This window comes from Alosa pseudoharengus, unplaced genomic scaffold (assembly GCF_046254945.1).
Source record: "Alosa pseudoharengus isolate Yale_2024_CS ecotype anadromous, Long Island Sound unplaced genomic scaffold, YU_APseudo_1.1 YU_APseudo_1.1_scf_9, whole genome shotgun sequence".
Classification (NCBI taxonomy): Eukaryota; Metazoa; Chordata; class Actinopteri; order Clupeiformes; family Clupeidae; genus Alosa; species Alosa pseudoharengus.
In genome coordinates, this window is record NW_027468881.1 from 29,103,060 (window position 1) to 29,129,237 (window position 26,178).

At 40.4% G+C, this 26,178-nt stretch overlaps 1 protein-coding gene across 3 annotated transcripts; it reads left to right on the forward strand.

The window, feature by feature from the left end:
• The first annotated feature begins 2,602 nt into the window (after positions 1-2,602).
• Positions 2,603-24,646, forward strand: stat6 (signal transducer and activator of transcription 6, interleukin-4 induced). Of its 3 annotated transcripts, none has more exons than XM_076276943.1 (21): positions 2,603-2,758; positions 4,702-4,824; positions 7,000-7,150; positions 7,867-8,011; positions 8,189-8,266; positions 8,391-8,622; positions 9,662-9,753; positions 12,113-12,261; positions 12,704-12,838; positions 13,206-13,382; positions 13,974-14,061; positions 15,448-15,570; positions 16,280-16,372; positions 18,005-18,208; positions 18,308-18,402; positions 18,522-18,655; positions 21,680-21,829; positions 21,996-22,074; positions 22,165-22,236; positions 22,608-22,719; positions 23,457-24,646. In XM_076276943.1, the coding sequence occupies exons 3-20, from the start codon at positions 7,020-7,022 to the stop codon at positions 22,702-22,704; spliced, it is 2,274 nt and encodes a 757-aa protein (XP_076133058.1). In that variant the 5' UTR covers positions 2,603-2,758; positions 4,702-4,824; positions 7,000-7,019; the 3' UTR covers positions 22,705-22,719; positions 23,457-24,646. The 3 variants fall into 3 exon arrangements, with proteins under 3 accessions (XP_076133058.1, XP_076133056.1, XP_076133057.1); XM_076276941.1 differs by having other exon boundaries at positions 22,608-22,700; XM_076276942.1 differs by having other exon boundaries at positions 21,999-22,074; positions 22,608-22,700.
• Positions 24,647-26,178: the final 1,532 nt, after the last annotated feature.

Genomic DNA, 26,178 nt, shown 5'->3' on the forward strand with positions numbered 1-26,178 from the left:
TGCACTGGACACAAGTGCTGAGACATAATTGGTCATAATTGGCAGCAAGTTATGCTTATAGGCTTACATTCTAAATTAGCTTCATTGTTCAATTAACCTTTATAACAGCCTGCAACTTCTCAACTTCTTTTCAAATGAGCAGCAGTGAGTTATTATGCAGTAGTATATTGTCAAAATATTTGACCATTGTTGGTTGATTTACACACACACACACACACACATACACACACGCACACACACACACACACACACACACACACACACACACACACACACACACACACACACTCACTCACACACACACAAACACCCCCTTTTCCAAATATTTGGTGTTTTTTTCTGTGCCATAGAACAACACGATTCTATGAAATAGCAGGAATGAAAAGTCACTTAACTCCATGTTGTGCTTTAGTTACAATTGCATAAGTTTGTAGCATTGGCTAATGTTTGTTCAAGTTTGTATGAAACACCAAACACCAGCTCTTATGATGCAACTTACGAACATACAGTAACAACTCATTTGATATCATAAGATATGCTATTTTTGTGATTGAACTAAGCAAACATATTGCCAATGGTTTCACTACCTATGCTATTTTTACCTTTTTGTTGGGGCCTTGAACACTTGCACAGGAAGAAACTCTGGCATGCATGCAGTAGAGGTTCAAGGTACAGATTCAGCTTTTTTCCAAAACAAATTTAAGCTAGGCTCTCTCACATTAAGCACATTTTATGTAATCACCCTGTAGTACGTTACCAGTGAAAAGACTGAAGATTTGGTTTATTTTCTGAAAAGGGGCCACAATACCATTTACTGCCCACAAAGACGGAAAAAGCTTGAGAGCTACTGCTGTAAAGTACTTCATCATGTAAAGTGAGACAGTTTCCCTTCCTCACCTGGCCCCTCGGGTTCCCACAGCTTGGTGCCATTACAGAGGAGGGGAAAGAAGTGTGAGGTTGCCGTCTCAGGGACAGACCCTGCAACTTCACACAATATTGTGCCATTGCTTCCTAAGCTTTTCTCAGTTTTGTGTAGTCAACAAGTTGGTCACATGCTCCAGAGATAAATCATCTCTTTTCTTTTTCACACACTTTAATGAATACCAGGAATTACTTTTATGCTCAAACAAGAGGAAAGACTCCAAAAATCAGAGCATTTTCTGAATCTCTATTTTACCAGAGCTTGGTTCCCAGTAAGACAAATATATTTTATACTGTATATCAATAACCGCAAGGGTACATTAACAACTGTTATACCACTGTGGATGCATTCAAGACACAACGTGAGAGAAACATATGTTTTTGACCAGTACATGCAAAATGTCCACCCACCATCTCACTGTAAATTGACAGTCTGGTGCAACAGAAATACAAGGGTTGGGAGATGGGAATGTTTAGATTATTGGTGCCACCTTGTGGCTACAAACTCAAATGCCCGAAATATCATCTGTATAAATTAGGCTACAACACAGCATTTTAAGAATGGTGATATGTAATGACAGATTTAATGGGTGCACATTAAGTGTGCAAGCTTTTGTATAGGCTATTTGTGACATCCGTCTCTACCACAACTATCATATTTATATTAGTTATAGTGTAACAATAATGAGGAAGTTGTGAATCACATGGTGATATTGTTTACAACGGGAGTAGCCTACCTGGTGTTTGGTGTTTACCTCAAAGCTGCTTAACTTTAGTGGAATTATTTGCATGGTGTGGTAAGCCTACTACTTTAAAGACCCGTGTGTCACTCTGTGATATCACCAGGATATGGACAAGCAATGAGCCTGAAATGGAAACAATTTTGCTCATACAGGATGCTTACTACATATTTATTTTTCTTTTAGAGGCATACACAGTAAATAAACAAAACAATTAAAGAAAAAATACATTCATTTATCATGGCAATTTCAGTGCTATGGTGATAAGTGAAAACAACTTTCCCAGAGCCAAATGGAACAGTGACAGGGACATTTGAATTATGGAGAGAATAAAAAAAACGTTTTTATTTAAAAAAAAAAAAGTACAGTGTCAGCTATATTTTAATTGTAGGATAGCCTGACATGAACAAATATGTTCATTCTCTTGGAGAGGGAAGGGAATATCATCGTTTTAGAGTCCAGCCAGTCCAGGCCGAAACGTTGGTATCAATAAAAAGAAGAGTCCAGCAACTTGCAACCAAGAAATGGAATATGCTACAAAAAACAGATGCATCTATATTGAATTATGACTCTTTTCAATCTTTGTTGTAAGTCTTTAAACAACACTGTGTTTACAGTATCCTCGCATGAGACATATTGTAGCCTATTGCCTGAAATAATGTTATGATACATTGTAGTGTGTGTAGTAGGGTAGCCTAATTAGTGACTTGCAAAAAGCCTTGCGTAATCATATTTCGATCACAGAATCAGTTCCTGGTTAAAAACACAAAAAGGTCCCAACTCTTCTTACGGTAAATTGTGCGAGGAACGTAGGCCTACAGAAATTACAGAATGATGTTTGACGTTTAGTCTACCTAAATTGACTCAGTTATGCCGAAAGCGAAGAACGCCAGACGTAGCCTATGCCTCTAGTTTTCAACTGCTGCCTACTGTGCCTAGCTGGCTGCGCACTTTCGGTTTCGTCGGAGAGGGAAGTGTTACTACAAATCATCAGTGGCTTCTGTAGCCTATTTTCAGTTGAGTGTTAGTATTCAAATCTTCTTCTGATCAAGAACATCAAAACTGGATTTTAGACGCGTTGGAGTAAAAGTGAACTGGTAAGTAGCCTATACGCAACTGTCCAGATGTTACAGCATCGTAAAAAAAAAAAAAATTTGAGTAGCCTACAACCAATCTACTTCAAATCAGGCGTAGGTTAGCTAGCCACCATAACGAGAACAGATGAGTTCTTGTTGAAATAACCCTAAGTAGGCTATGTTTTAGATGACAGTCCTACACTTCCATTTGGTCTGTGTTTCACACAATCGATGACTGTCAACCGTAATTTAAACAGTCTGATTAATGTGAAGCATTTAAGAACACAAATTAACTGTTGTTATGGGCCTAGTTGCCTCAGGATGGTGACAACATGTTCCAAACATCAGGACATTACGCTTTATCTCACTTCTATCGCTAAAAACCAATGAGGAACATATCAGAAATTATCATATTTCTTTAGAATAACGTCTATCATTTTGTCATAAATGCTTTGACATTATATCTGTTTTGGATGGCCGTTGTGTGGGCTTATGGTTTTTTTGTGCACAATACAGGAAATGTTTTTTTTCCCTTTCTCTTTTAATTTATCTGACACAAAGTATAATAACAATTTAACCCAGATGAAACTCGTACAGTTTTACATGGTCTTGTTTGATGTGGACTAGCTAGTCTATACGGATGGGTAGGATATTCGATCAGTACAGTTAAGTTGTTATCTACTTCAGTTCAGCCTACGTTACAGTAGGCTACATTAGAAGTTGCATACTCGTGTCTTCCGCAAGAAGCGAACGCATTGCAACACCTTCTTTTCTAAAAAGACCTAGTTGCACCAAGCTAAGCTATGCTGAAGTGAAAGTGGTGATAGGAACGACTAGGCTAACGACTTGTATTAATCATCCTAAAGGCCTATTTTAAGATATCTTAGGATGTCTGAACTCTCGTTATAGGGCCAGTCAAAAGTTATCCTTAGTGAAAAAATATTTGTAAGTTAAGCAGCGGTCCTCTAGTGAGTTGGAACATTTGCGTGGCCTGACAGTAGCCTAGTCTAGTGAAATAAGGGAAACTTAGTAGCCTACTTCCAGTGCAACTCCAGGTAATGTAGTTATTACCTTTGTGAAATCGTAACCTATAGCTTAGTTATTTAAGTTGTTTAAAAGGATTAGGCTACGCGCAGTGCTACAGTAGCCTAGGCCTAGGCTATAACTCCAGTATTATTAAGGGCATTCGTCATCGGTTGAATCAGCGTTTGAAGCCCATGTCAAAATGTAATAAATTATGATATAGGCTGTGATATTCCCAAACTCCGGGATTTTTTAATATTCCCTGTTAATTATCGTTTTGACTAATCAATTGGAGTCCAGGTCTGCCCGAGTAAACACAAGGCGAAAAGGTTGTCCTGTGCGATGAAGGTTTTCGCAGTTTATATTTAGGCGGTGCAGTGCGATGCGAAGCAAAGTGGGAAAATACTATTGACTATCTAAATTTGCATGATTCGATGCAGTCGTACATTACATAAGCTTATTTGAAATGTTTATTTTTATTTTAAAAATGCAAAATTATAAGTGCACAGTCAAAACATCTCCAAAAAAATAAAACATTAACCCTCACCTCACCCTGACTCACAGATCAAAAGTAGATATTAAAAGAAACCTGCTCAAATTAAAAGATGAGCCCCGTCAATGTGACCGTAGATGTACACAAATCATCACCTATAGTACCACCCCATTATACTTGTCCTCTCTTGGCCTAAGAGATTATTAGTCAGAAACCCCCAGTAGATCAAGACTGGGGTGATGAAATTGCATTCTTGCACAGACATCAAGACATCAGACCTGACATCAAGACAAGTTTCCCTTTGATATCATAGTCAGGTTACTGTCAGTCTTTTATAAGTGCTTAGCAACCTTGAATTTCCCCTTGGGGATCCATAAAGTATCTATCTATCTATCTATCTATCTATCATCTATAATTATTTTGGCTTACTGTCTGTATTATGTCACAGTTCGACGCCTGTCATTATTGTGACCTATGAGTGTGGAAACATGAGCCTACCTCCGCCCTGTATGCCCTTACATCAGGAGAGGAAGCCAGTTTACTAAGATACCTTGAGATTCAGTACTTAAAGGTAAGGTTTCAACAATACATGAAATGTGCCGAGTTTATAGCTTCGACAAACAAAACAGTACTTCACGTGTCCATTCTGTGTTTGTCTTATGGGTTAATAAATGTGTGCATTGCTGTGTAGGTTAATGGTCAATATACAAGCTGCAGTTCTCTGAGTAAAAACAGACAATTGTCTTATTCTGAAGTAGTTTAATAGGCAGAAAAGTAATATCCATGTAAACATAATCATTGGGACTTGTGGGGAATTTAATAGACATGTTCTAACATCTGAAAATACTTTTGGAACAAAGTTTTTTTAAACTATGCTCAAATTCAAAACAGCAAGGTGGAACTTCCAGCTCTGTTTATTTTGGCCGTGTTACAAAACAAAACAATTCGTATAGTCATAGTGGTAACACTTTATTTTAGGTAACACATTTTAGTCATTAATACATAAGTAATATGTGTATGTATTAGTGCTTAATAGGGTCTGTGTTATGTGTCATTACACATTTATTAGATCATTATTAATCCATTTCTTATTCTTACTGAATAGGTGATTTATTTTGGGTAAATCCTTAGTAAATAACTAGTTCAGGGGTTCCCAACCTTTTTTGGCAGGTGACCCTATTTTAATGTCACAAAACGTTGGTGACCCCGATCATATACAACATCTCTGTTGTAACACCCAGTCGATGGTGGTACTTTGATTTTCCCCAAATGTCGTTTGTTCGTTTGGATATCAATTACATGTCAGGTTGTTTACTTTTTGGAAAATTGATCAAACACGATTATGTCAATCAAACATCTCATGTCTATGTTTATTTTGACGTAGCCAGATTGTAATGAAGGGTCCGTTAGTTATTAGTTACTTAACTTGGATATCATGGGGTTTTTAATATTTTTATTTAATGTATGTATATTTTAATGTAATGTACTGGCCAAATGTAAGATACCCAGTATCTCAGGCGACCCCATTTGAATTTCAGGCGACCCCACATGGGGTCCCGACCCCAAGGTTGGGAAACGATAAACTAATCGGTCTTGATCTAAGGTTATTGATACTGTGTATAGTATGGATCAAAGTAGAAACTTGATAGCCTTCTAATACATTGGCAAGAAATTACTATTCTGTCAAAATAAGTCACATATTCAGACAGTGTATTAGGTCTATTAACTCTCTATTTTGATCTATACTATACCAGTAGCCTTACAGTACAGCAAGACCAACTAGTAGCTCATCAAGGATTTACCTATTGATTAAGAATAAATTGTTCAATAAAGACCTAATAAATGTGCAATGATGATTAATACAGACCTTGTTGAGCACAAATACATGCACATAAGTTATGTATTAATGGTTGACGTGTATTCCCTAAACTAAAGTGTTACCGTAATGGTTAAGATTGACAACACGTGTAAACATAAACTCTGGGGCCTATTGCACAAAACTAGGATAAGGGATTAAGCCGGGATATCTTGGTTATCCTGGCTCAATTTATCCGTGATCCAGTTGCACAAAAGCAGGATAGGGGGCAGCAGGATATGTTATGGTATAAGTTACCATGGCGATTTATTCTGTGGAGCTATTGGAAACACCTCACCTCACACATCAACTCCTCAGAATTCCTCAGAACATTCTCAGAAGGTTGTTTACGGTGTGCTAGAGAATAAGAGGGTGTGTCAGACCATTTGACTTGACACAGCATAAAGAAGTAGGATGACAGTCACAGATGCACTGTCATGCATAGGTAGATAGGCAGTACTTATATATACTTTTGATCCCGTGAGGGAAATTTGGTCTCTGCATTTAACCCAATCGGTGAATCGGTACTTATCAGGCAGTATTATTATATTCTGGTTTTGTTGTTGTCCACAGTTACACATAATGCTACAACATACATTTTGCAATGTACAGTCAAACACGCAATATTTTTAAAAGCATGACATAAAGCAACAAGGTAGGTTTAGACAGTAGAACGACATGTTACTGTAACTAGTAACTAAATTTTTATATATTTATTCGGCTGTTCATTGCTGTTATTTAACAGGGGTTGATTATGACTTTTCTGGCTTTTGCTGTAATTATAACTCTCCTAGTTATGAATCTTGTGCATATGAAACTGTGTCTCACCAGCTTATATATTCCCTTGTTCCATTGTTTAAAGAGGCCCTAATTTAGTTTGTTTGCTCACAGCTGGTTTCAGCGTGGTGACCATGGCTCAGTGGGACCAGATGAAGTTGGTGGTGCAGCGGCTGCCTAACCAGGCTCTGAATGACCTCTATCCCACCTCATTCCCCATGGATGTTAGACACTACTTGGCCAACTGGATTGAGGATCAACCATGGTATGGCTTATAGTTAAAGGAGAATTTCTGTGATTTTTCACATAGATCATGAGATGTCAAGGTCACCGAGTACTGTCGGTACGAAATGAAACGAAAAAAACGCTGCTACCTAGCTTAAGTTGCTGCAGCCAACAGCTAGATTAGCCAGGTAGCTACAGTGCTACACTCTGCAGGCATCTTTAACATAACCTTGAGAACCGGAGATGTATGTGAAAAATTGCCAGAGCGTCCCCTTAGAATTATACGGTTCTATCGGACATTTTTGTCAAAATTGAGTTATTGACATATTCTTATTCTGTGACATCTTAAGAAGATGAGGTGAGGTGTTTCTTGGAGTTGTATGCATTTTTGGACATTATATCTGAAGAGGTTTGTTCCACTTATCAGTATAACTCTATGGAATTCTAAAACTTTGAAGCTCAATATCTCAACTACTCAGAACGTAGATAGAACCCTATAATTCTAAGGGGACGACTGAGGTTTCCTTTAATTGATTTGTATGATAATTACAACTTGAAAGATATTGTGGAGAAATCAACAGCTTGAGGTTTTACCATGCATTGGATGAATATGCACAAATATTCACCCAATTCTCTAACTGAGATATTCGACATTACGCCTGCGATCCTATATTCAGCTTCTCTGTGTGTGTGTGTGTGTGTGTGTGTGTGTGTGTGTGTGTATGTGTGTGTATGTGTGTGTATGTGTCTCCTCAGGGAGGAGTTTGACATTGAAAATATGGAACAAGAGCCCCAAGCACAGAGGCTTCGGGAGCAGATTGTGCTGCTACTCATGGAACAGGCCCACCAGCATCAAAATGTGCTTGAGAGAATGAGACTGCAGGATTTCAGCAGAAAAATGGTACTGGGCTGTTTGTGTTATTTATGTCCGCCACTAACGTATGTACTGTGCGTTGTGTAAAGGATACATGTCAGTAGTACTTAATGCGTACAGATGAGAGACTATTGCTTGTCCACAACGACCTGAAGAAGAGTCGATGTGATGCTGAGTTCACCTGTGCTTGGTCACTGTCTGTAGAGCGTTGTCCAGCCAATGATGCTAGTTCAGACGGTGAGGGATATGCTGCGGAAGGAGAGGCACTTCCTTGGCCCGACGGTAAGCACATGTTCAGCCTCTCCTGAGTACTCCCAGCGTAGAGTTGGGATGTCATAATGGCCACTATGGCCACTGTGCTGTATTCAGATTAGGTGAGCTGCTTGTTTTGGTCTCATCCCACTAGGGGCCAGCGAGGGCTCACTACCACCTTGGTCAATGTCCGCCGGGGCAAGCCGTCCACCAGCCTGGGCTCTCGCCGAGCCCTAGAACCGTGAATGGCAATCCCATAACCAAGAGCAACCAAGACATGGACAACCTGGTCCTCAAAGTGCTGGAGATACGCAACTACCGCCAAACCATGCACCAGCTGCAGGAGGAGATGAACTGGGAGAAACAGGATGGAGAATCCATGTCAAGTGTGTCATCTCTAGGACATAGTTATGAACTTTTGCCTGTTCCTCCTCGATAGAGAATATGGGCCTTTTTACTCTTTAAAATGCATATTAATGTTGAGGACCTTCACCATTGGAAGCTGTCTATAGGAATTTGGTCTGTTGAATCCGATCCACAAAATGTGTCACATCTATTGTCTTGAACAGTCTTTGCATGGATAAAATAGGTGATACAAATAGGTATAACAATGATTTGTATCTTATTGTTGCTTTACCTTAGGGTGCATTCACACTAGACCCTTTACTCCAGACCTGAGTTTGTTTGAACCGATGGTTCTGTGATTTTTGCTAACGTGAACGCAATGTGAACCAGGGTCCGCTAAAAAACCGAGGTCTGGGGTACGGTTTATTAGAACTCCGGTCCAGTGCCGTTTGAATGCTATCTGTTCCAAAATCAAGAAATAAACTGCCGTTTTTGTGACTGTGACAGACCCAGGTCCGCAAACGAAAATGTAATGTGAACAGAGACCAGCTGGGTCAGGGCTAGGGGGGAGTAATCACACATGGGTACTGTCCAGTTAAACAGATGCAGTGTGAATGTTCCCCTTAAATAGGCATTTCCTTGAATATGCAAATCTTTCCTGTAAAGGCTGAGTAATTCCATATTCCTCAGGGACCCTACTACAATATCCCACTTGCATGTGGAATACACCCAAGCATAAACATAAACCTGAAAGTTTATGCTAGGATGTATTTACAGCATTTGTCTGTTAGGTCATGAAAGTTCAAGAGTGCAGCACGCACATCCAAGTAGTTGAGTACTGGGTGCTGGACAGGAAGGCACAAGCAAGTAGAAGAACGTTGAGTCCGCACACCAGAATCTGCTCCTTAGCGTTTTTTTTGTAAAAAAAAGTCAGGATTGTGTGGTTGAGTAATGAGTAAAAGTATTTTTTTCATATTTCCGTGCAATTGTGAGACAGCACATTGTCTCAGCTGAAGTTTTCCACACTGTTGTTGGGTCATTGGAGTTGTCCTAACATGCCATTCTGTTTTCTATTTTCAGGCCCCATGCACTCCAGTGAGCTTGATACATCACAGTTAGAAAAGCAAAAACGCATCCAACAGCTGGAATACAAATATCAGGAGTTTGGCAAGGTAGACCCATCCATCTGTACCAGGGGTGGCCAAACTACGGCCCACGGGCCAGATCTGTCCCATCATGCACTTTAATCCAGCCCACCGAGCATTAAATTATCAGCTACTTGCTATTTTCTTCCTCGATAGACGATGTTGTGGTTAGCTTTACTGCAAACTGCTTTTCACTCTTCTGTTTTAGAGAATGTTTACAATGTCAATGTCAAAACAGCATGTTACATAGAGATAAAAGGAAATCATGAAGGCAACAGTAGTTCCCACTACTGACCATTTATTAACTGTGAGACAGGCTTGTGCAAAATTCAGAATTGAATTGAGAATGACTCCTAAATTCCAATTAAATTCTTGAATTTGAATTGAATTTGAATTGAGGTCCAAAATAGGATGTAGAATTACAATTCGAATTTGAAGAAATTCATAAACATAATTTAAGGGTAGTGCTTAACAATGAAGCTTCACAGTATATGTCAGATATGATTGCATCAAACACACAACTTATAAATTAAGTTTATAAGTAAATTTATAATTTATATAAATTATAAATCTGTGTACTTTTGCGTTCATTCATTACTCTAATTGGGTAGGGAAATGGAAAATGAAAAACAAGTGGTATGTGACTTTTTGAAGTTCTATAGTGCAATCCAGGGATTACAAAGACAATGTTGACTTAATGAATGGATAATGTGAAATGCAATACATTTCCCCTTGGGGATGAATAAAGTATCTATCTATCTATCTAAAGAAAAATTAATGTCATTCTAACCAGGTTATTTGGACAGTAGGCTAGGTTAGGTCTGAACTAGATAGACCTGGAAGTACAAACAAGGCCGGTTTTCGCTAATTCTTTGATGGGGGGGATGGGGTGGGGGTAATATGGGGGCCATCTGAATGATATGGCATCTCTTCAGGTATAAAGGCTATAACCTACAGACATAGGCCTAATCTGTGACACAGACATCTGTGCAGGACGTGGATGCGCTGTGATGAGTGTAGTGTAGATTTTGCGATGTTCACCAACTCAAGCGAGGATTAGGCTAGGCTGTCGCATGATGCGTAGCTGGAACTTGACGTTTCGTCAACAAACAGAGCCAAACCCGAGTGCATCGTGTTTAAATTTCTGTAGAGACTGGTCCAACCCGGTGAAAATATATGACCGCGACCAAAGGAACGGTTGTTTGCAGAAAATCTAGTTCAGATCTTTTAGGTAGCCTACTGTCCAAATAACACTGTTAGAATGACTTTTATTTCTCTTTATTGCATTTTGCATTTTACATTATCCATTCATTAAGTCAACATTGTGTTTGTAATCTCTGGAATATGTCAAAATACGACATCATTTTCATTTAGCAAGTTACTATAGAACTTCAAAAAGTCACATACCACTTGTTTTTTCATTTTCCATTTAACACAAAAGTACACGGACCCTTTCAATTTCCATGAATTTAATTCCACTTCCTGTCATTACAATTCAAATTCAAATTCAACTTCCTGTGGGACAGAGCCAATTCATTTCAAATTCCAATTCATGATTCCAATTCTAAAATTCGGAATTTTGCACAAGCCTGCTGTGAGAGGGCACAGCACAAGCCATAGGCTATCTTTGAGTGGAACTGGCAAAAGATCACTGAGAACTAAACATGTTCTTAAATGCTTTTAAAGTGACAGTGCACCATTTAGAAATGAGTTAAACAGCATCAAATTAGCAGTATTTCTTAAGAAATTAATATTCTATAACAAAATTGCTTTATCATTATTATCATTTAAATGATACAAAATGTCTAAACCCAATGTGGCCCTTGAGCCAAAATGTTTGTCCACCCCTGATCTGTACTGTTTTTATAGATTTGTTGATTACTCTGTGGCAGCCGTGGCCTACTGGTTAGCGCTTCGGACTTGTAACTGGAGGGTTGCTGGTTCGAACCCCAACCAGTAGGCACGGCTAAAGTGCCCTTGAGCAAGGCACCTAACCCCTCACTGCTCCCTCAGTGCCACTGTTGTTGCAGGCAGTTCACTGCGCCGGGATTAGTGTGTGCTTCACCTCACTGTGTGTTCGCTGAGTGTGTTTCACTAATTCACGGATTGGGTTAAATGCAGAGACCAAATTTCCCTCACAGGATCAAAAGAGTATATATACTTATACTTAACCATTGTTTTTTTTATTTTCTGCATGGTTTTTGTGGAACCAGCTCCCATGTTTGTGTTTGTGTGTGTGCTCAAATGAACTTCAGTGTTCATTGTCAGTTCTAACTCTGTAAAACAGAAGCAAACATAGACCTTAAATTAATGTTATATAGAATCTTGAGCCAGAATTGTAAATTGTACTACTTATAGAAATCTTATGGTAATCTCATATTGACAGAAACGCGTTCAGCTGCTGCATGAGACCATCGGCATACTCCAAGAGTGCCAGAAGCGCCTCATCCAGAGAATCAAGGACTGGAGGTGGGAGCAGCACCAGGCCACCATTGGCGGTCCTTTTGATGAGAACCTGGGGCCTCTGCAGACCTGGTGAGAGCCAACGCTCCTGTATGGGCTTTTCAGTCAGCTCTTCTCCTGCAGTGATTAGTGCAGCCTTGTTTGGGCTAAGGTGGTGTACTTGAGGTTATTGAGGCCAGTCTGTTTTGAAATCAGCTTTTGCCAGAGTTCAGGTAGATAACACATACACCACCTTCTCATATAGCCCAGATACACACATTTGAGTGAAGCCATAGACTGTATAGTGAAGCAGATGGACACCCCTGTAACATTTTCTTGATCTCTAAACTGTGTGACATGTATTGCTTTCTTAGTCAATCAGAGGTGTTTTGTTTTCAGATGTATATTCTGATCCATTTGAAAATGACACCAGTTTGGAATGTTAGCAAATGTTTTGCACAAGCAACATCTACCCTGACTTCTAATTTCTGAGTTGTGCGGTTGCTGAACCCTATCTGCCATGCCTCCTTTGTAGGTGTGAACAGTTGCTAGGTGTGAACGTGCAGCTCAGACAGGAAGTCATTTTGGTGGGACAGGATCATGGCAGTTCAGATCCGTTCTCAGATATGCAGGATCGGCTTGGGAATCTGCTCAAGACCCTCATCCAGAGGTGAGACCCCCCCCCCCCCATATACACTCACACACATAGACATCCCTGTTCAGATTTCAGACATTTACACCGTACCATGATACCATGACATCTGTAGGAATACACCGCTGTCTTTTCAACTCAGGTTCAAAGCAGCATTGCGACATGTGGATCTGGTTTTAGGCTACTTGTGAACATAGAATGAATGTTCTTTAAAACACTCTAAATTGATAAAGGCCATTGGCTAATGTGGAATAGATTGTATTGAATGTTTCTTATTTATTATATAATCTTTGTGATAATCTTTGAGTGTTACTGAGTAAGGAGAAAGAGGTTGCTGTGTTTGGATCTGAAAGGCTCACTGTGCTCCACTCTCTTCCTACTTCAGCTCCATGTTGGTGGAGAAGCAACCTCCGCAGGTCATAAAAACCCAGTCCAAATTTTGCACCACCGTGCGCTATCTGCTTGGAGAGAAGGTGGCCACGGGCAAGCCCATCCTCCTCAGGGCTCAGATCGTCACAGAGATGCAGGCGCGGAACTTGGGACAGCCCGGGGGCATAGCCATGTGAGCGTTGCACTATTTCACATGACATCTCTCTCTCTCTCTCTCTCTCTCTCTCTCTCTCTATTTCCCTCTCAAGTCTCAGGTAGCTGTAATTGTAAGTGGTATTTTCATGACACCAATCCAAAGTTTCCTGTGTGAAGTCTGCAAACCTCAAAATAACCACTTTTTTGTAAACTGCAGATTTGATCCTGTAACAAGGATCAATTCAGTTCAACAGTTCCACAACAAATTGCGTTTCATAAGTCATGAAGATGTAATATGCTGCAAATGAAGTCTTGTACTTGACAGCTGACAAAATTATGTGATGTAAAGCTAAATGTATTTTGACCTGCATCCTCCATACTGAAAAGTGCATTACTCTTTCACATTGACAACTTCCTTTTTGAAACACTCAGTAATAATAATATGTTGTGTAATCATCTGAAAGCACGTGGTACTTTGCAAGACATTGTGTATCTGTAATTGTGATTATTGGAAGGTGATAAAGCAATGAATCAGTTCTTAAGAAAGCGTTTGGTTGGCATGGGTAAGTGCCGAAGTGCAAATTCCACTGTGACGCTGACACTATGGTGTTTCCCCTCTGTTTGGCAGTGAGAACGTTGGGGAGCTCATCAACAGCACGGCGATATTAGAGCATATCCCGTCCAGCAAAAGCATGTGTGCCAACTTTCGAAATATGGTGGGTGTGGTAGCAGTGTGTGTGTGTGTGTGTGTGTGTGTGTGTTTGTGTGTGTGTGGAGGAGGGGCAGGTGGAAGTGAGAGCTCTGCTGAGTGCTCCTTAGTCATGGTTTTCATTGGAAAGTGCTCCATTACAACACCTACATTGGAGCACGAGGAAGATTCTTTTAAAGCTGCCGTTTCCTGCTGTCTTCTGACAGGTTTATCACATGCACTGCAGGGATTTTTTTTTTTTTTTGGAATTTATGTAGTCAGATTATGTGGACAGATAATGTTGAAAGTCCAACTGCTATTGGCATATTATAAGAGCCACAGAAGTGTGCTAAACAGCATCCCAGGATCTCAGGGCCAGATGTACTAACGCTTTTGCACCCACTTCAGGTGTATTTGTTTCGCAATGTGCGTGTAAAATCATTGCGAGGTATGTACAAACAGGCCGCAATGATGTAAAAACGCAAACTACCTGTCGCGGGAGCTGAAAGTGGCAGATTGCGTTTGTCATGTCATGCATATGCATTCATGCGAGGATCCAGGGGTAAAGAGCGCCTAATTATGAATTCCGCGGTATGTACAAAGACTGCTCCTGAAAGCGCACGTCTATTCTGCGCCTAAACACTTGTAAAAGCAGGTGTTAATCCAAATGTGTCAACGGCGCTTGTATGTATGCGCTGCCATTCAGTTGTGGATGTTCGTAAATTGCGTTTATGGGCGGAGAAAGGCAGAGAAAGGCGCAGTTTACACTAAGGATTGAACAATTGATAAATACGACGGAAACTTGGGTCTGACAGCGTTCGCAATCTGCGGTGTGTCCATGACGCTGATAACGCTACGTTCGCAAATGTACGTACATCTGGCCCTCAGTGTCACATTTCCGTAGCATTTACTGCTTTGCCACAGCGTATACAATTGCAATAGTGCCTAGTTTCTATTCTAAGATTGCTTGTTTGTAAAATACTATGGCCATCACATCATCTATAGTCCTATTGAATTTTTTTATTTTATTTTATGTATTATACTTGCCCAGGGACTACAGGTGCAAATTAGCAATTACTGCTACAACCTGGCCCAAGACATTTTCCTAGCTGGATCCCAGGATAAATGTTATTTTGTGCATTGTCCCTGCTTCAAATAAATAGATTTCCATTCCATTCCATTCCATTCCATTCCATAGTTTCACCTGCTTCTTCCTTACAGACCTACTACACAATATGTTGTCTGGAGCAAATATCCACACTGTTTAGTGAGGAGCCCTGCAGTTAGTTGCTCAGCGTTTTTTGTTGTGATAATGTGTTTTTATTGTTGTTGTTGTTGATACTGGGCTTATACTTTATACTTATACTACGATTTGGGCTGAAGTCAATGATCTTCTCTGTTGTCACTCTATCAGTCCATCAAGAAGATAAAGAGAGCAGACAGAAAGGGCTCAGAGTCAGTGACGGAGGAGAAGTTTGCCATTCTGTTTACTGCTGACATCGCCATCACAGGATGTGACACCGCTTACGGCGTCCAGGTATGTGAGCAACCCATAGCCTCCGTTTACACAGTGCGTCTCACTCAAGCTCTGTGTACCACAACTACGCACGGCTTAAAGTTCTGGCCATTTGATCTGAAAGCCAAGGTCACTGTACCTGAATACAGGCCATTTCAGTTGATTGGACTACGCACAGGATAAAGTTTCAGGCACTGTGCCTGAATACAGGCCATTTGATCTGAAAGCCAAGGTCACTGTGCCTGAATACAGGCCATTTCAGTTGATTTGACTACGCAAGGCTTAACGTTCTCAGGCACTGTGCCTAAATACAGGCCAATTGGTTTGGAAATAAAAAAAAACCTATGTAACAAATAGATAAGTGCTTCTAATTACTTCAGGCACAGAATTTTCTTGCTTTAAGCCCTGCCTACTAATAATAATAATAATAATCATAATAACATTGACAATTACAATAATGATAGTGTGCAACTCTGCTAATGTAATTATATTGTATTGTATAATTATATGCCATCATGTATAATTATATGCCATCATTTATATGTTATATTATTGCAATTATTATATTAGAAGTATTGAAAATAATCAGTCTGCTCTGCAAAAGAGTATTGAAGAGATAAAGAGAGTGTTTATAAGGCCCTCTAAAGGCTCCTGGGATTCTCATTGAGTGAGGAATACTCTGGCGCTCTGGCTAATTAGTTTAGCTAATAGATGTATTTCTTCCTTACAGACAATCTCCCTGCCTGTGGTCGTTATTGTGCATGGCAGTCAGGATAATAATGCTATGGCAACCATCGTCTGGGACTGTGCCTTCTCAGAGCCGGTACGTTTGTCTCACCTATCACCTTTTATATCCATTTGATATCCCTTCTTCCCTGCAATACTAATTTTAGATGAATCTCAATGCAATATTCACAGATTATATTGTTGTATTGTAGTATATTGTTCTTTGTTAAATATATGATACTTGGTTTGGACATATTGACTTTTACACAACCGAAGAGGGACCTTAGGACAGTAACTTCAATAGTCAGTCTTTCCAGCACAATCCTTTTATTAATACTGTTTCATGTATTCTCTCACCTCTCACACATTGTATACCCCCCCCCCCCCCTGCAGTGCAAAGTACAATCACAGCTGGCTTGCCTCAACATTCTTGACAATATCCTGGTGTTTACACTCCCCGTTATCATCTAAACTATAAATATCAACTGCTGGAGCTTCTGTCTCAGTGATGCATTTGCTATATTTAATTCTCTAAACTCTGATTGGCCAATGGCCATTTGTTTGCTCAAGGGGTTTGAGACCCTTCCCCAGCTGTTTTTAGCATCGGTGTGAAAGAGGGGAACTATCCGTTTTTCTGAATAGTCTACCCTGCCATGTATTTCGCAATCGAGTGTTGTATCAGTTTAAACACGCCCCAATTGGTATTGTCAGAGGAATTGTAGGAACTAGTGCAGTGCCCGTTCAAACATGCCATTCCTGTAGAAAACCCGTAGCCCAATTACACGATCTGTCTGCCACTCGTCTGTAGCTGATCGAAATGACATAAGCCTAAAGCTTTGACGTAAGGCTATATGTTTAGCCTATTGAATAGCTTATTCATTGGGCAGTCGTGGTCTACTGGGGGCAGTCATGGCTTACTGGTTAGGGCTTCGGGCTTCGAACCAAAGGGTTGCCGGTTAGATCCCAGACCAGTGGGAACGGCTGAAGTGACCTTGAGCAAGGCACCTAACCCCTCACTGCTCCCCGAGCGCCGCTGTATCAAAGGCAGCTCACTGCTCCTGGTTAGTGTGTGCTTCACCTCATTGTGTGTTCACTGTGTGCTCTGTGTGTTCACTAATTCACGAATGGGATAAATGCAGAGACCAATCCTTGTGTACTCAAGTGTACTTGGCCTAGAAACCTGATTTACATTTTTTTTTTTTTAATGATATTGAAGACAAAACATTTTGTGGAAAGATGCATCATCATATGAGATTTGCAACAATGTGACTCAAAAACAGTCTTTGGGAGCATAAGTGACGTCGCTCTGTCTGCCACTTGTTGTCTAGCTGTCTTCTGAAATGTTGTTAAATTCGGGACCTTGCAGTCAGAATTCTTGTTTGTTTAGTCAAAGTCTCAAGTCCAAAGTACCCAGGGCTATTCAAAGCATCAGTTGATTGCACATAGTTGTTATGTAATTTTGAATAGCCACTACATGCCAATAGCAAGACACCTATCAAGTTTGAAATCAATCGGACAATCGGTTTGAGAGATATGCGAATAACAGACACAGACACACACACACACACACACACACACACACACACACACACACATACACACACACACAGACGTTCCTGCAATTTATAGAAAGATGGTAGTTTTGCGAGTGAGCATTGATTGGTGTAGTCTTGCTAGAAGGTAGATAGGACAGCACACTTTCTTGATTGGCACTCTCTTTCACAAGCAGAACAGGATCCCGTTTGTGGTGCCAGAGCGGGTACCCTGGACGCAGATGCGGCTGACCCTGAGCAGGAAGTTTATGTCTGAGGTTGGGACACAGCGTTGCCTAGACGACAACAATCTGCACTTCCTTGCCCAGAAGATTTTCAACAAACCAGACATCTCTGAGGACTTCAGCAACCTCTTAGTGACCTGGTCCCAATTCAACAAAGTAATTTCAACGCTGATTATTAGACAGGATGTTATTTTGACTTTAATATGACTAATGTAACCATTGTTTGTGAGAGCTGAAATAATATTTGTGTTTCAGGAAGTTCTGCCTGGTCGGCCATTCACCTTCTGGCAGTGGTTCGATGGCGTGATGGAACTCACAAAGAAGCATCTGACCCGATACTGGAGTGATGGGTATGCTTCACTTCATAATAATGTAGCTAACCACAGCAAAAACAAGCTCATGGGAAAATGGCTATTTATTTATTTATTTGTTTGTTTGATGATTTGTGCCATTGTTTGTTTGTCTCTAGTTTGATCTTTGGCTTCATTGGGAAGCAGCACCTGCACGTGATCCTGCAGAACAAGCCCAATGGCACATTCCTCCTGCGCTTCAGTGACTCAGAGATCGGGGGAATTACCATTGCCTACGTAGCCCCAGCCGAGAGTAAGTCATTACAGTTTTCTTTCAATGTCTAACAAGCGCTTACCCATACTTCAGATACTTTTTTCTTAATTCTTAACACAGACTCACACCTACAAAACACAATTGGCCAAATGGATAATTTTCTTCTTAAAAACACATTTTGTTAAATATAGACTAACTCTTCATTTCAAAATAGAGCACATCTTTCTCTGCACACACTAACTTTACCAAAAGACTGGAAATCTGACTCAAAATGAAATTATTCTGTCAAAGAATAACACTTGTTTTGACTTCACAAGGTACATGCAGTCAATCAAAGTACACCAGGGGCCTATTGCACAAAACTAGGATAAGGGATTAAGCCGGGATATCTTGGTTATCCTGGCTCAATTTATCCGTGATCCAGTTGCACAAAAGCGGGATGGGGGCAGCAGGATATGTTATGGTATAAATCACCATGGCGATTTATTCTGTGGAGCTAGCCTGCTCCAGACCAGGCTAAGTTCCAGGATCTATTTAATCTCATCCCTTATCTCAGTCAGCAGTCACCACAAACGGAAACCAATAGTTATTCCACTGCCCACTACAGATTGTTATCACATATACCTAGACCCATTGTCATTATTTAAACATTTGTGATCATTAATTAACTTTTACATACTCGCCATTCCCGACCTGTCATGCGACAATGTGACGTCACGGGAGTGCCTAACCATTTTGTGCGTGGTGGTCGTGGAACTAGTTGCAATATTCTCCTAGTTGCTGTTTGTTGCTGTTGTGAGAATCTACCTACTTCACACCGTAGAAGAAGCAATGAAGCCGCTCTAGTTGCCATGGTGAATCAGTGAATCTGTGATCGGTGGCGGGGTCTATTTGAGGGAGCCGTGAGCGCGCACTTATCCAGGATAGGTTTCACCTGGCTTGATGAATCCGTGTCTGCTCATCCTGTCTTGCTCGTTGTGCAACCAATTAAGCCTGTACGCTCTTGTTTTGGATTCATTGAGCGCAGCTCAGTAACTTATCCCAGATGTCTTAATTCTGCTTTTGTGCAACAGGCCCCAGGTTTCAAAATACTGGCTATTGTTGACATTACAAAATCGGCATAGACTTTTATGTTTCAGTTTTACAGGTATTTGCATGCAAAACATGCAATCCACCGTTTTTACACCAAATTTCTTGGTTGGGAACTGTCCACATGTAATGTTCATATTCAAAAGCATTCCAGTAAAAAGCAAATCAGTTTTTTCCCCTTTTACTGTTTACTACAGGAGGTAGCCTACAGAAATACTGTTTACAGTATGATAGAACGGAAAAAGTTTTACAGTATTGCTTACAGTGAACAAAATATCCATGAAACACACAAGAGCATTCTGAACAAAAAAACCAACAGCAGCCCAGATAAAAGGGGGAGGGGGGAACTAAAAAAAAGCACAAAATTACTATATCTAATCTCTGCGATCTTCAGGGTTAGGCCACATGTTTTCATCAACATCACATCTGATATTATCCAAGGTATCACTGACTACTGTTCTTGCAGCACTTGGAATGCCACCACCACACATTCTTACACCTCTACCTTGCCCTCTCCTTGGGCCTGCTCTTCTCCCTGCACCTGCACCTCTCCCTGCACCTGCACCTCTCACTGCTCCTGCACCTCTCACTGCACCTCTCACTGCTCCTGCAGCTCTCACTGCTCCTGCAGCTCTTACTGCACCTCTCACTGCTCCTGCACCTCTCACTGCACCTCTCACTGCTCCTGCACCTCTCACTGCACCTCTCACTGCTCCTGCAGCTCTTACTGCACCTCTCACTGCTCCTGCACCTCTCACTGTCATGCCCCTTTCACTGTTCCTGCACCTCTCACTGCTCCTGCACCTCTCACTGCTCCTGCACCTCTTACTGCTCCTGCACCTCTCACTGCTCCTGCACCTCTTACTGCACCTCTCACTGCTCCTGCACCTCTCACTGTCATGCACCTCTCACTGCTCCTGCACCTCTCACTGCACCTGCACCTCTTACTGCACCTCTCACTGCATCTCTCACTGGGCCTGCTCTTCTCCCTGGGCCCCTTGCTCTTATTCTTCCTCGTCCAGACATTACAGTGTTTGTCTTTTTCTGTTTCTGTTTCCAAAAACATCACTTCTCAAAGTCCTCCTTTTACAATGTAAGTGTCAATGTAATAGAAAACAAATAACCCCTGCCACTGAGTCTAAGTCAGACTGGAATCAGCTGTGGTTGGCCCAATATACCCAACATAAATCAGCTGTGTGTCAATTATTCAATTGTTTGTTTATTATCAGCTGATATATATTGTTTTTGAACTGATGTCATTGCAGAAGCAAAGGTTCTTATACTGTATCTAAGGTTTGGAATATTGTTAACATTTGCAAATACTACAAAAACAATCCATAATTTTGTTGGGAGGTATAGCTTGTCTGTTAAGAAAATGTAAGCATTGTGGAAATGGGTTCACTGACTGCATATTGTGTGAAAACGGTATGAAATGCGTGAATGGTATGGCCAGACTGATGCTGTGCTAATTGTGTTTAGAGTTTTGAAAATGTGACAACTGGTTGGACAAACGCTTGTTAGCGACTGAATAAAGCTGTAATATGCTATTTGAGCTGGGAATGAAGCTAGACTGTAAACACATCCATGACCCAGAATGAGATCAAAAGATCTTCGTTAGAGACTGTGTGGTTCAAATCAATTCCGTATCTGATTGGAAAAAACGTCAATTTGGTGAAGTATGAGACAAGTTGATGGGTAACTTGCTAAAGGAGAACGGAGAAAGATCAAAAGAAAGGACATGTTGGCATAAAGTTTTGTAACTAAATGTCTTTTCATAATGCTCAGTAGACAAACTATCACATCTACTACTATTATTGGACAGATGATTTATCCAAAGGTCAAAAAATATGTATCTGGACATTTAAAAGCTACAGACAGATTTGCCAGCTCTTTCACAGCACAGTATAAATGATGATGCTCTGATTGTATGGTGGAAATGTTTTTCTGAGCCTCCATTCTATGGCTGCCCTTCAGACGGTGGCCGAAGAATCCAGAACATTCAGCCCTTCACCAAACGGGACCTGGAGATCCGCTGCCTTGGTGACCGCATCCGAGACCTGGAATTCATCACGCATGTATATCCAGACCTGCCAAAGAACGACGTGTTTGGCCAGTACTATTCAGGTAAAAAAAGACTGACAGCCCACAGTCTTTTCTTCCAGGAGTATTGTCACAAACCGGATATGCACACATATTTTTCAACATCCCAACTCACTCATGGCATTTACGTAACAGTTGAACTGTATTACATTTGCAGTTGTTTTTTTTTCAACTTCATGTATCTTTGCAGCAGATATGTTAGTGCCTCTCCCGCAATCCACAGAGGGCTATCTCCCTACAACTATAACCACCACAGTCGTTGGTGCAATGTAAGTAAAGTTTAAGTGAAGTGTTATTGTTCTCCATGATTTGTTTTAAAGACTTCAAAATCTGATTGATGTGCTTTTGTATGTTTGAAGGGACCATCCCAGCCCGTCTTCGAGTATGAATGATGTACCAATGGCTGCCTTTCCTCAGTTCTCTGGGCCCATGTGAGTACATGCTGTGGGTCTATCTCTCTCTCTCTCTCTGTCTCTCTCTCTTTCCCAGCTAACACTGTTACGTTGCAGTGCCGTCGCTGTCGCTGTCGTAACATTGCGGTGACCATATGGCAACTTTTGGTGATGTTGCTGTAATGCTATGTGTTAGCTGGGCTCTCTTTCTCTCTCTCTTTCTCTCTCTCTTTCTCTGTCTCTATCTCTCGCACTCCCTCTCTCTCCATCCCTTGCTTCCTTTAACCCAGGGCTGGGCTGGAAAGCTTTCCTATATTAAGAAGCAGCTACTGTTTTGCTCTGTGTGTACTGCATGGAATGCTCATGTACTAAATCACTGACTCATTTTGTTTACATGAACTGTGTTTCAGGTCTCAGTTCTCACCGGACTTCAGTCCTTCTCATTCTGCTGCCCATGTAGCGCCAGTATTCCCCCACCATTTTGAAGACTTCCCCATTGCAATGTGAGTCTACAGCCATGTTGTGAGTAATGGATGTGACTCTAGTAATCACAGCAAAGTAATGCTAACTGAGTCATTCTTACTGCAATATTTTGTTTTATATAAATGTGACACTGTGTACATTTTTTATGAAAATTGTTTTTATGAAAAACCATATTCGCCTTACATACAGTATCGCAATGTATTGAATAGTAACCCCTGTATTGTAATATGTATTGTATCGCCAGATTCTTGCCAATACACATTCCTAGTTACTGAACTCTGTAGGATATGTACTTCGATACTCATTGACATCATCAGGGCATCATGACATCATCTCGATCTTCAACTCCAGTGCTCATTCTCGCTTTTTAACCTCTTTAACCTCTTGCTTTCTCTTTTTGAAATAGTTAAACTTTTGAGGTTGCGTCGTTGCTCAGCTGCCTGTCTTAGTTAAGTCAGGGAGCTAGTGATTTAGCTAAATACAACATATCATAACAACATGTACACAATCAATTTCTACCTCACATGTTTTTACAGTAACACTTACTACTTTGCAATAGGCTCGTTGATCAGGACCTTAGTAGCAATGTAATGATTCACGATTAAACATTTGAACACGATTAAGCATTTGAATCTAAGGCTGTGTTTTTACTGTGTCATTAGAATTGAATGGTAGGTTTTGCTTGTTGGTTGATTTTGCAGATAAGCTTCTTGACTTCTCTTTCAAGTCCTCATTCTCTGTGTCACTGTGACTTAATCTGTGTTTTCTTTCTACAGGCCAGCAAATCAGCCTGGGTCAGCTGATGGCATATTGGATGGCATCCTCTCAGACTTTGATGCATCTATGTGAAGACTAATGTGATGGCACAAGCCTCAAAGATGTCACCTGCCAGAAAGAGACTGTGTTGCAATAGACTGTGTTGCAATCTGAGGGTTTGGATTGTCAGTTTGTTGGGACATCATCAGACAGTGTTAGACTTTACACAAACTCCTATTTTTTATGATGTGAGAGAGGCAGGGTCGATAATAGCTTAGTAAATATTAGTGAAGTGATAATAAACTCAAGCAGTTGGTTGGTGGGCAGAGATTGACATTAAAGGGATCCCACACTAAATGCAGTATCCAGTCAGCAACTCTCCATGGATGGTCTCCTATGGATGGCTTTAACATGCTGAAATGGGATGAGCTGAGCTTGAGACAACAGACCCGCATCACTGTCCACTGGTGAGAACTACGAGAAAGCTTTTGGGAACCTGTCCTAGTATTGAAATGCTATTCATTCACACATTACCGCCAAAGGGCCTTCCCCTGCATAGTCTTATTTTATTTTTTATCTTTGAGGTTGTGGTCATTTCCTTATTTGTCACCATGGCCTGCTTAACTTCAATGTTTTCTACATATCCAACAAAGCTGGTACAGGAACCAGAGTTCTCTATTCACCAGCTGTCTTCATGTCCCTGTTTGTGTCCCATTGAAAAGGGATCGTCTTTTTAATGAAAGTGAGATATCTTAGTTCTGATCAGTGTGTCTTTACAAACTAAAAATAGCACTTGACTGTCAGGGGTATTTAGTGATGCTTCACTTTATATCTGACAAGAGATAACTCCCCTGTTAGCTTTGAGGATGTGTATAAGCTCCATTTGCCTTCTATATGGGGTCACTGAAATGCAGCTCATGCCAGAGTACAGTATATTATGTCTGAGCTGCAATGCAACAGCGATGTGAGTGTAATTGTATCCAACACGGCAATATTTAGATAGGCCCAATACTTGGTTGTATGTGTATGTACATTTTCTAAATGTCTTCTAAAGCATTCTCCACAATCATACAGTATATGCATACCTCTAAGGTGATTTAAATTACATTCTTGCTTTTTCAATCTTAATTTTTCAGCGTTTTTGCCATATACTCTTGTTTAAATGCTTTTAATCTACTTTAATATAATTGTAAAATTGTTTATCTCGAAACAGTTCTAAACCGTGTCTGCAAGTATGTTTACATTACAAAAGCACACAGTAGTGTTCTTACAGTGACAAGTTTTGGTCTGACCGTGCTGTGAGGTAAATTGCAGTAATCATATGTGTGGAATAGTAGTTGCCTGTTTTGTCAGTAATCTAGTGGTGACCAAATGGACTCTACTCGGTGGTTATGGCTTACAAATGTTCGCTTCCTGTGTAAAAGCTGCATCCATTGTGGCAAGAACAGGAAGCTATTTACAGGCATCATTATAACAGACTATGCAGTTTTTTACAAAACAATTTTCACTCTAGAGTTCTTTGGGGCTAGAGAGTGGGTGTTCAAGGTTACTGTACAACTGAGCTTGCAGGTACATAGTAATTTTGGAAATGGAAATGATAGTGTTACTGGAAGACACCTATACTCTAACAGTCAAATTGAAAAGTAGGTATCTTCCGTCTTTCCATTTTACGTGTACAAGTACCCTCTCATACATATTTGATTAATCTTTCAAACGTGAAAATGCTTGACTGACTGGCTGTGGCTGTTAGTTACACAAAAATCTAGGGCATGTCAAGTGAGTCTTGGGCAATGTCAAAAATGTGATTTAGTGTTTCACGGCTTCCTCTTTTCTCATATCATCCTAATGCTGCTAGGAAGTAAGTAACCTAAAAATAATGTTGCTGCATGCATCTGGTGCTGAATCATTACTGCAGGATAGGCACACGCACAGGCCTATCTCCAATATGAACCATCGTCGGGTCTTAGTGATCTGATGACTGAGTGCACTGGTCTCATTTTAGTCTTTAAGTGTTTAGGTCCACATTGGGATTAATGTCCTCTAGGCATATACAAACCATATAGAAAAATGGAATGAATTTCTTGAATTTCCCCTAGGGATCAATAAAGTATATCTATCTATCTATCTATCTAGAACATGTCCGTATCAAAGGAATCTGCCCTGCTGGATTAAGTTATTCCAGCTGGTTCTGTAGACTATTCATGCCAACAGAAACAACATGAGCTCCAGACACAGACAAACTTAGAACAAGTTAAAGGGAAAAGAAAATATCAAGTATTGCAGTTGTATTTTACTGAATAACCTCAAAGTAATCGTTCTCATAAAGAACTGTTCAGTAGTCATTTTTTTCCAGTATTCAAATGATGAAAAATGAAGCAGTGAAAGCAAGTGAAATCCTGTCATGGCTAAAGATTACACGGGTCATTCCAGAAAATGTAAACATCCACTCCCCGAACATAACCCTTCAGGTCAGCAAAGAGGACAGGAAAAATATATGCAGTCTAAAAGTACAGCGACAAAGAGGGAAGACATGAAAACAAAACCGCTCATTAGTGTTCCTGACAGAGACAAAATGTCTGTTATTTGGAGTCCAGCTTGCTGACAGAGCAGAACACTGGTGGAGAACAAGCTTAACAGACATTGCCATAGTCAAGTGGCCAAAGAAGAGACAATGTATAACTTGAAATGATTGTTTATATTTATCTAGACCAACAATCATGTGAATTGTTCTTTTTTTTAAAA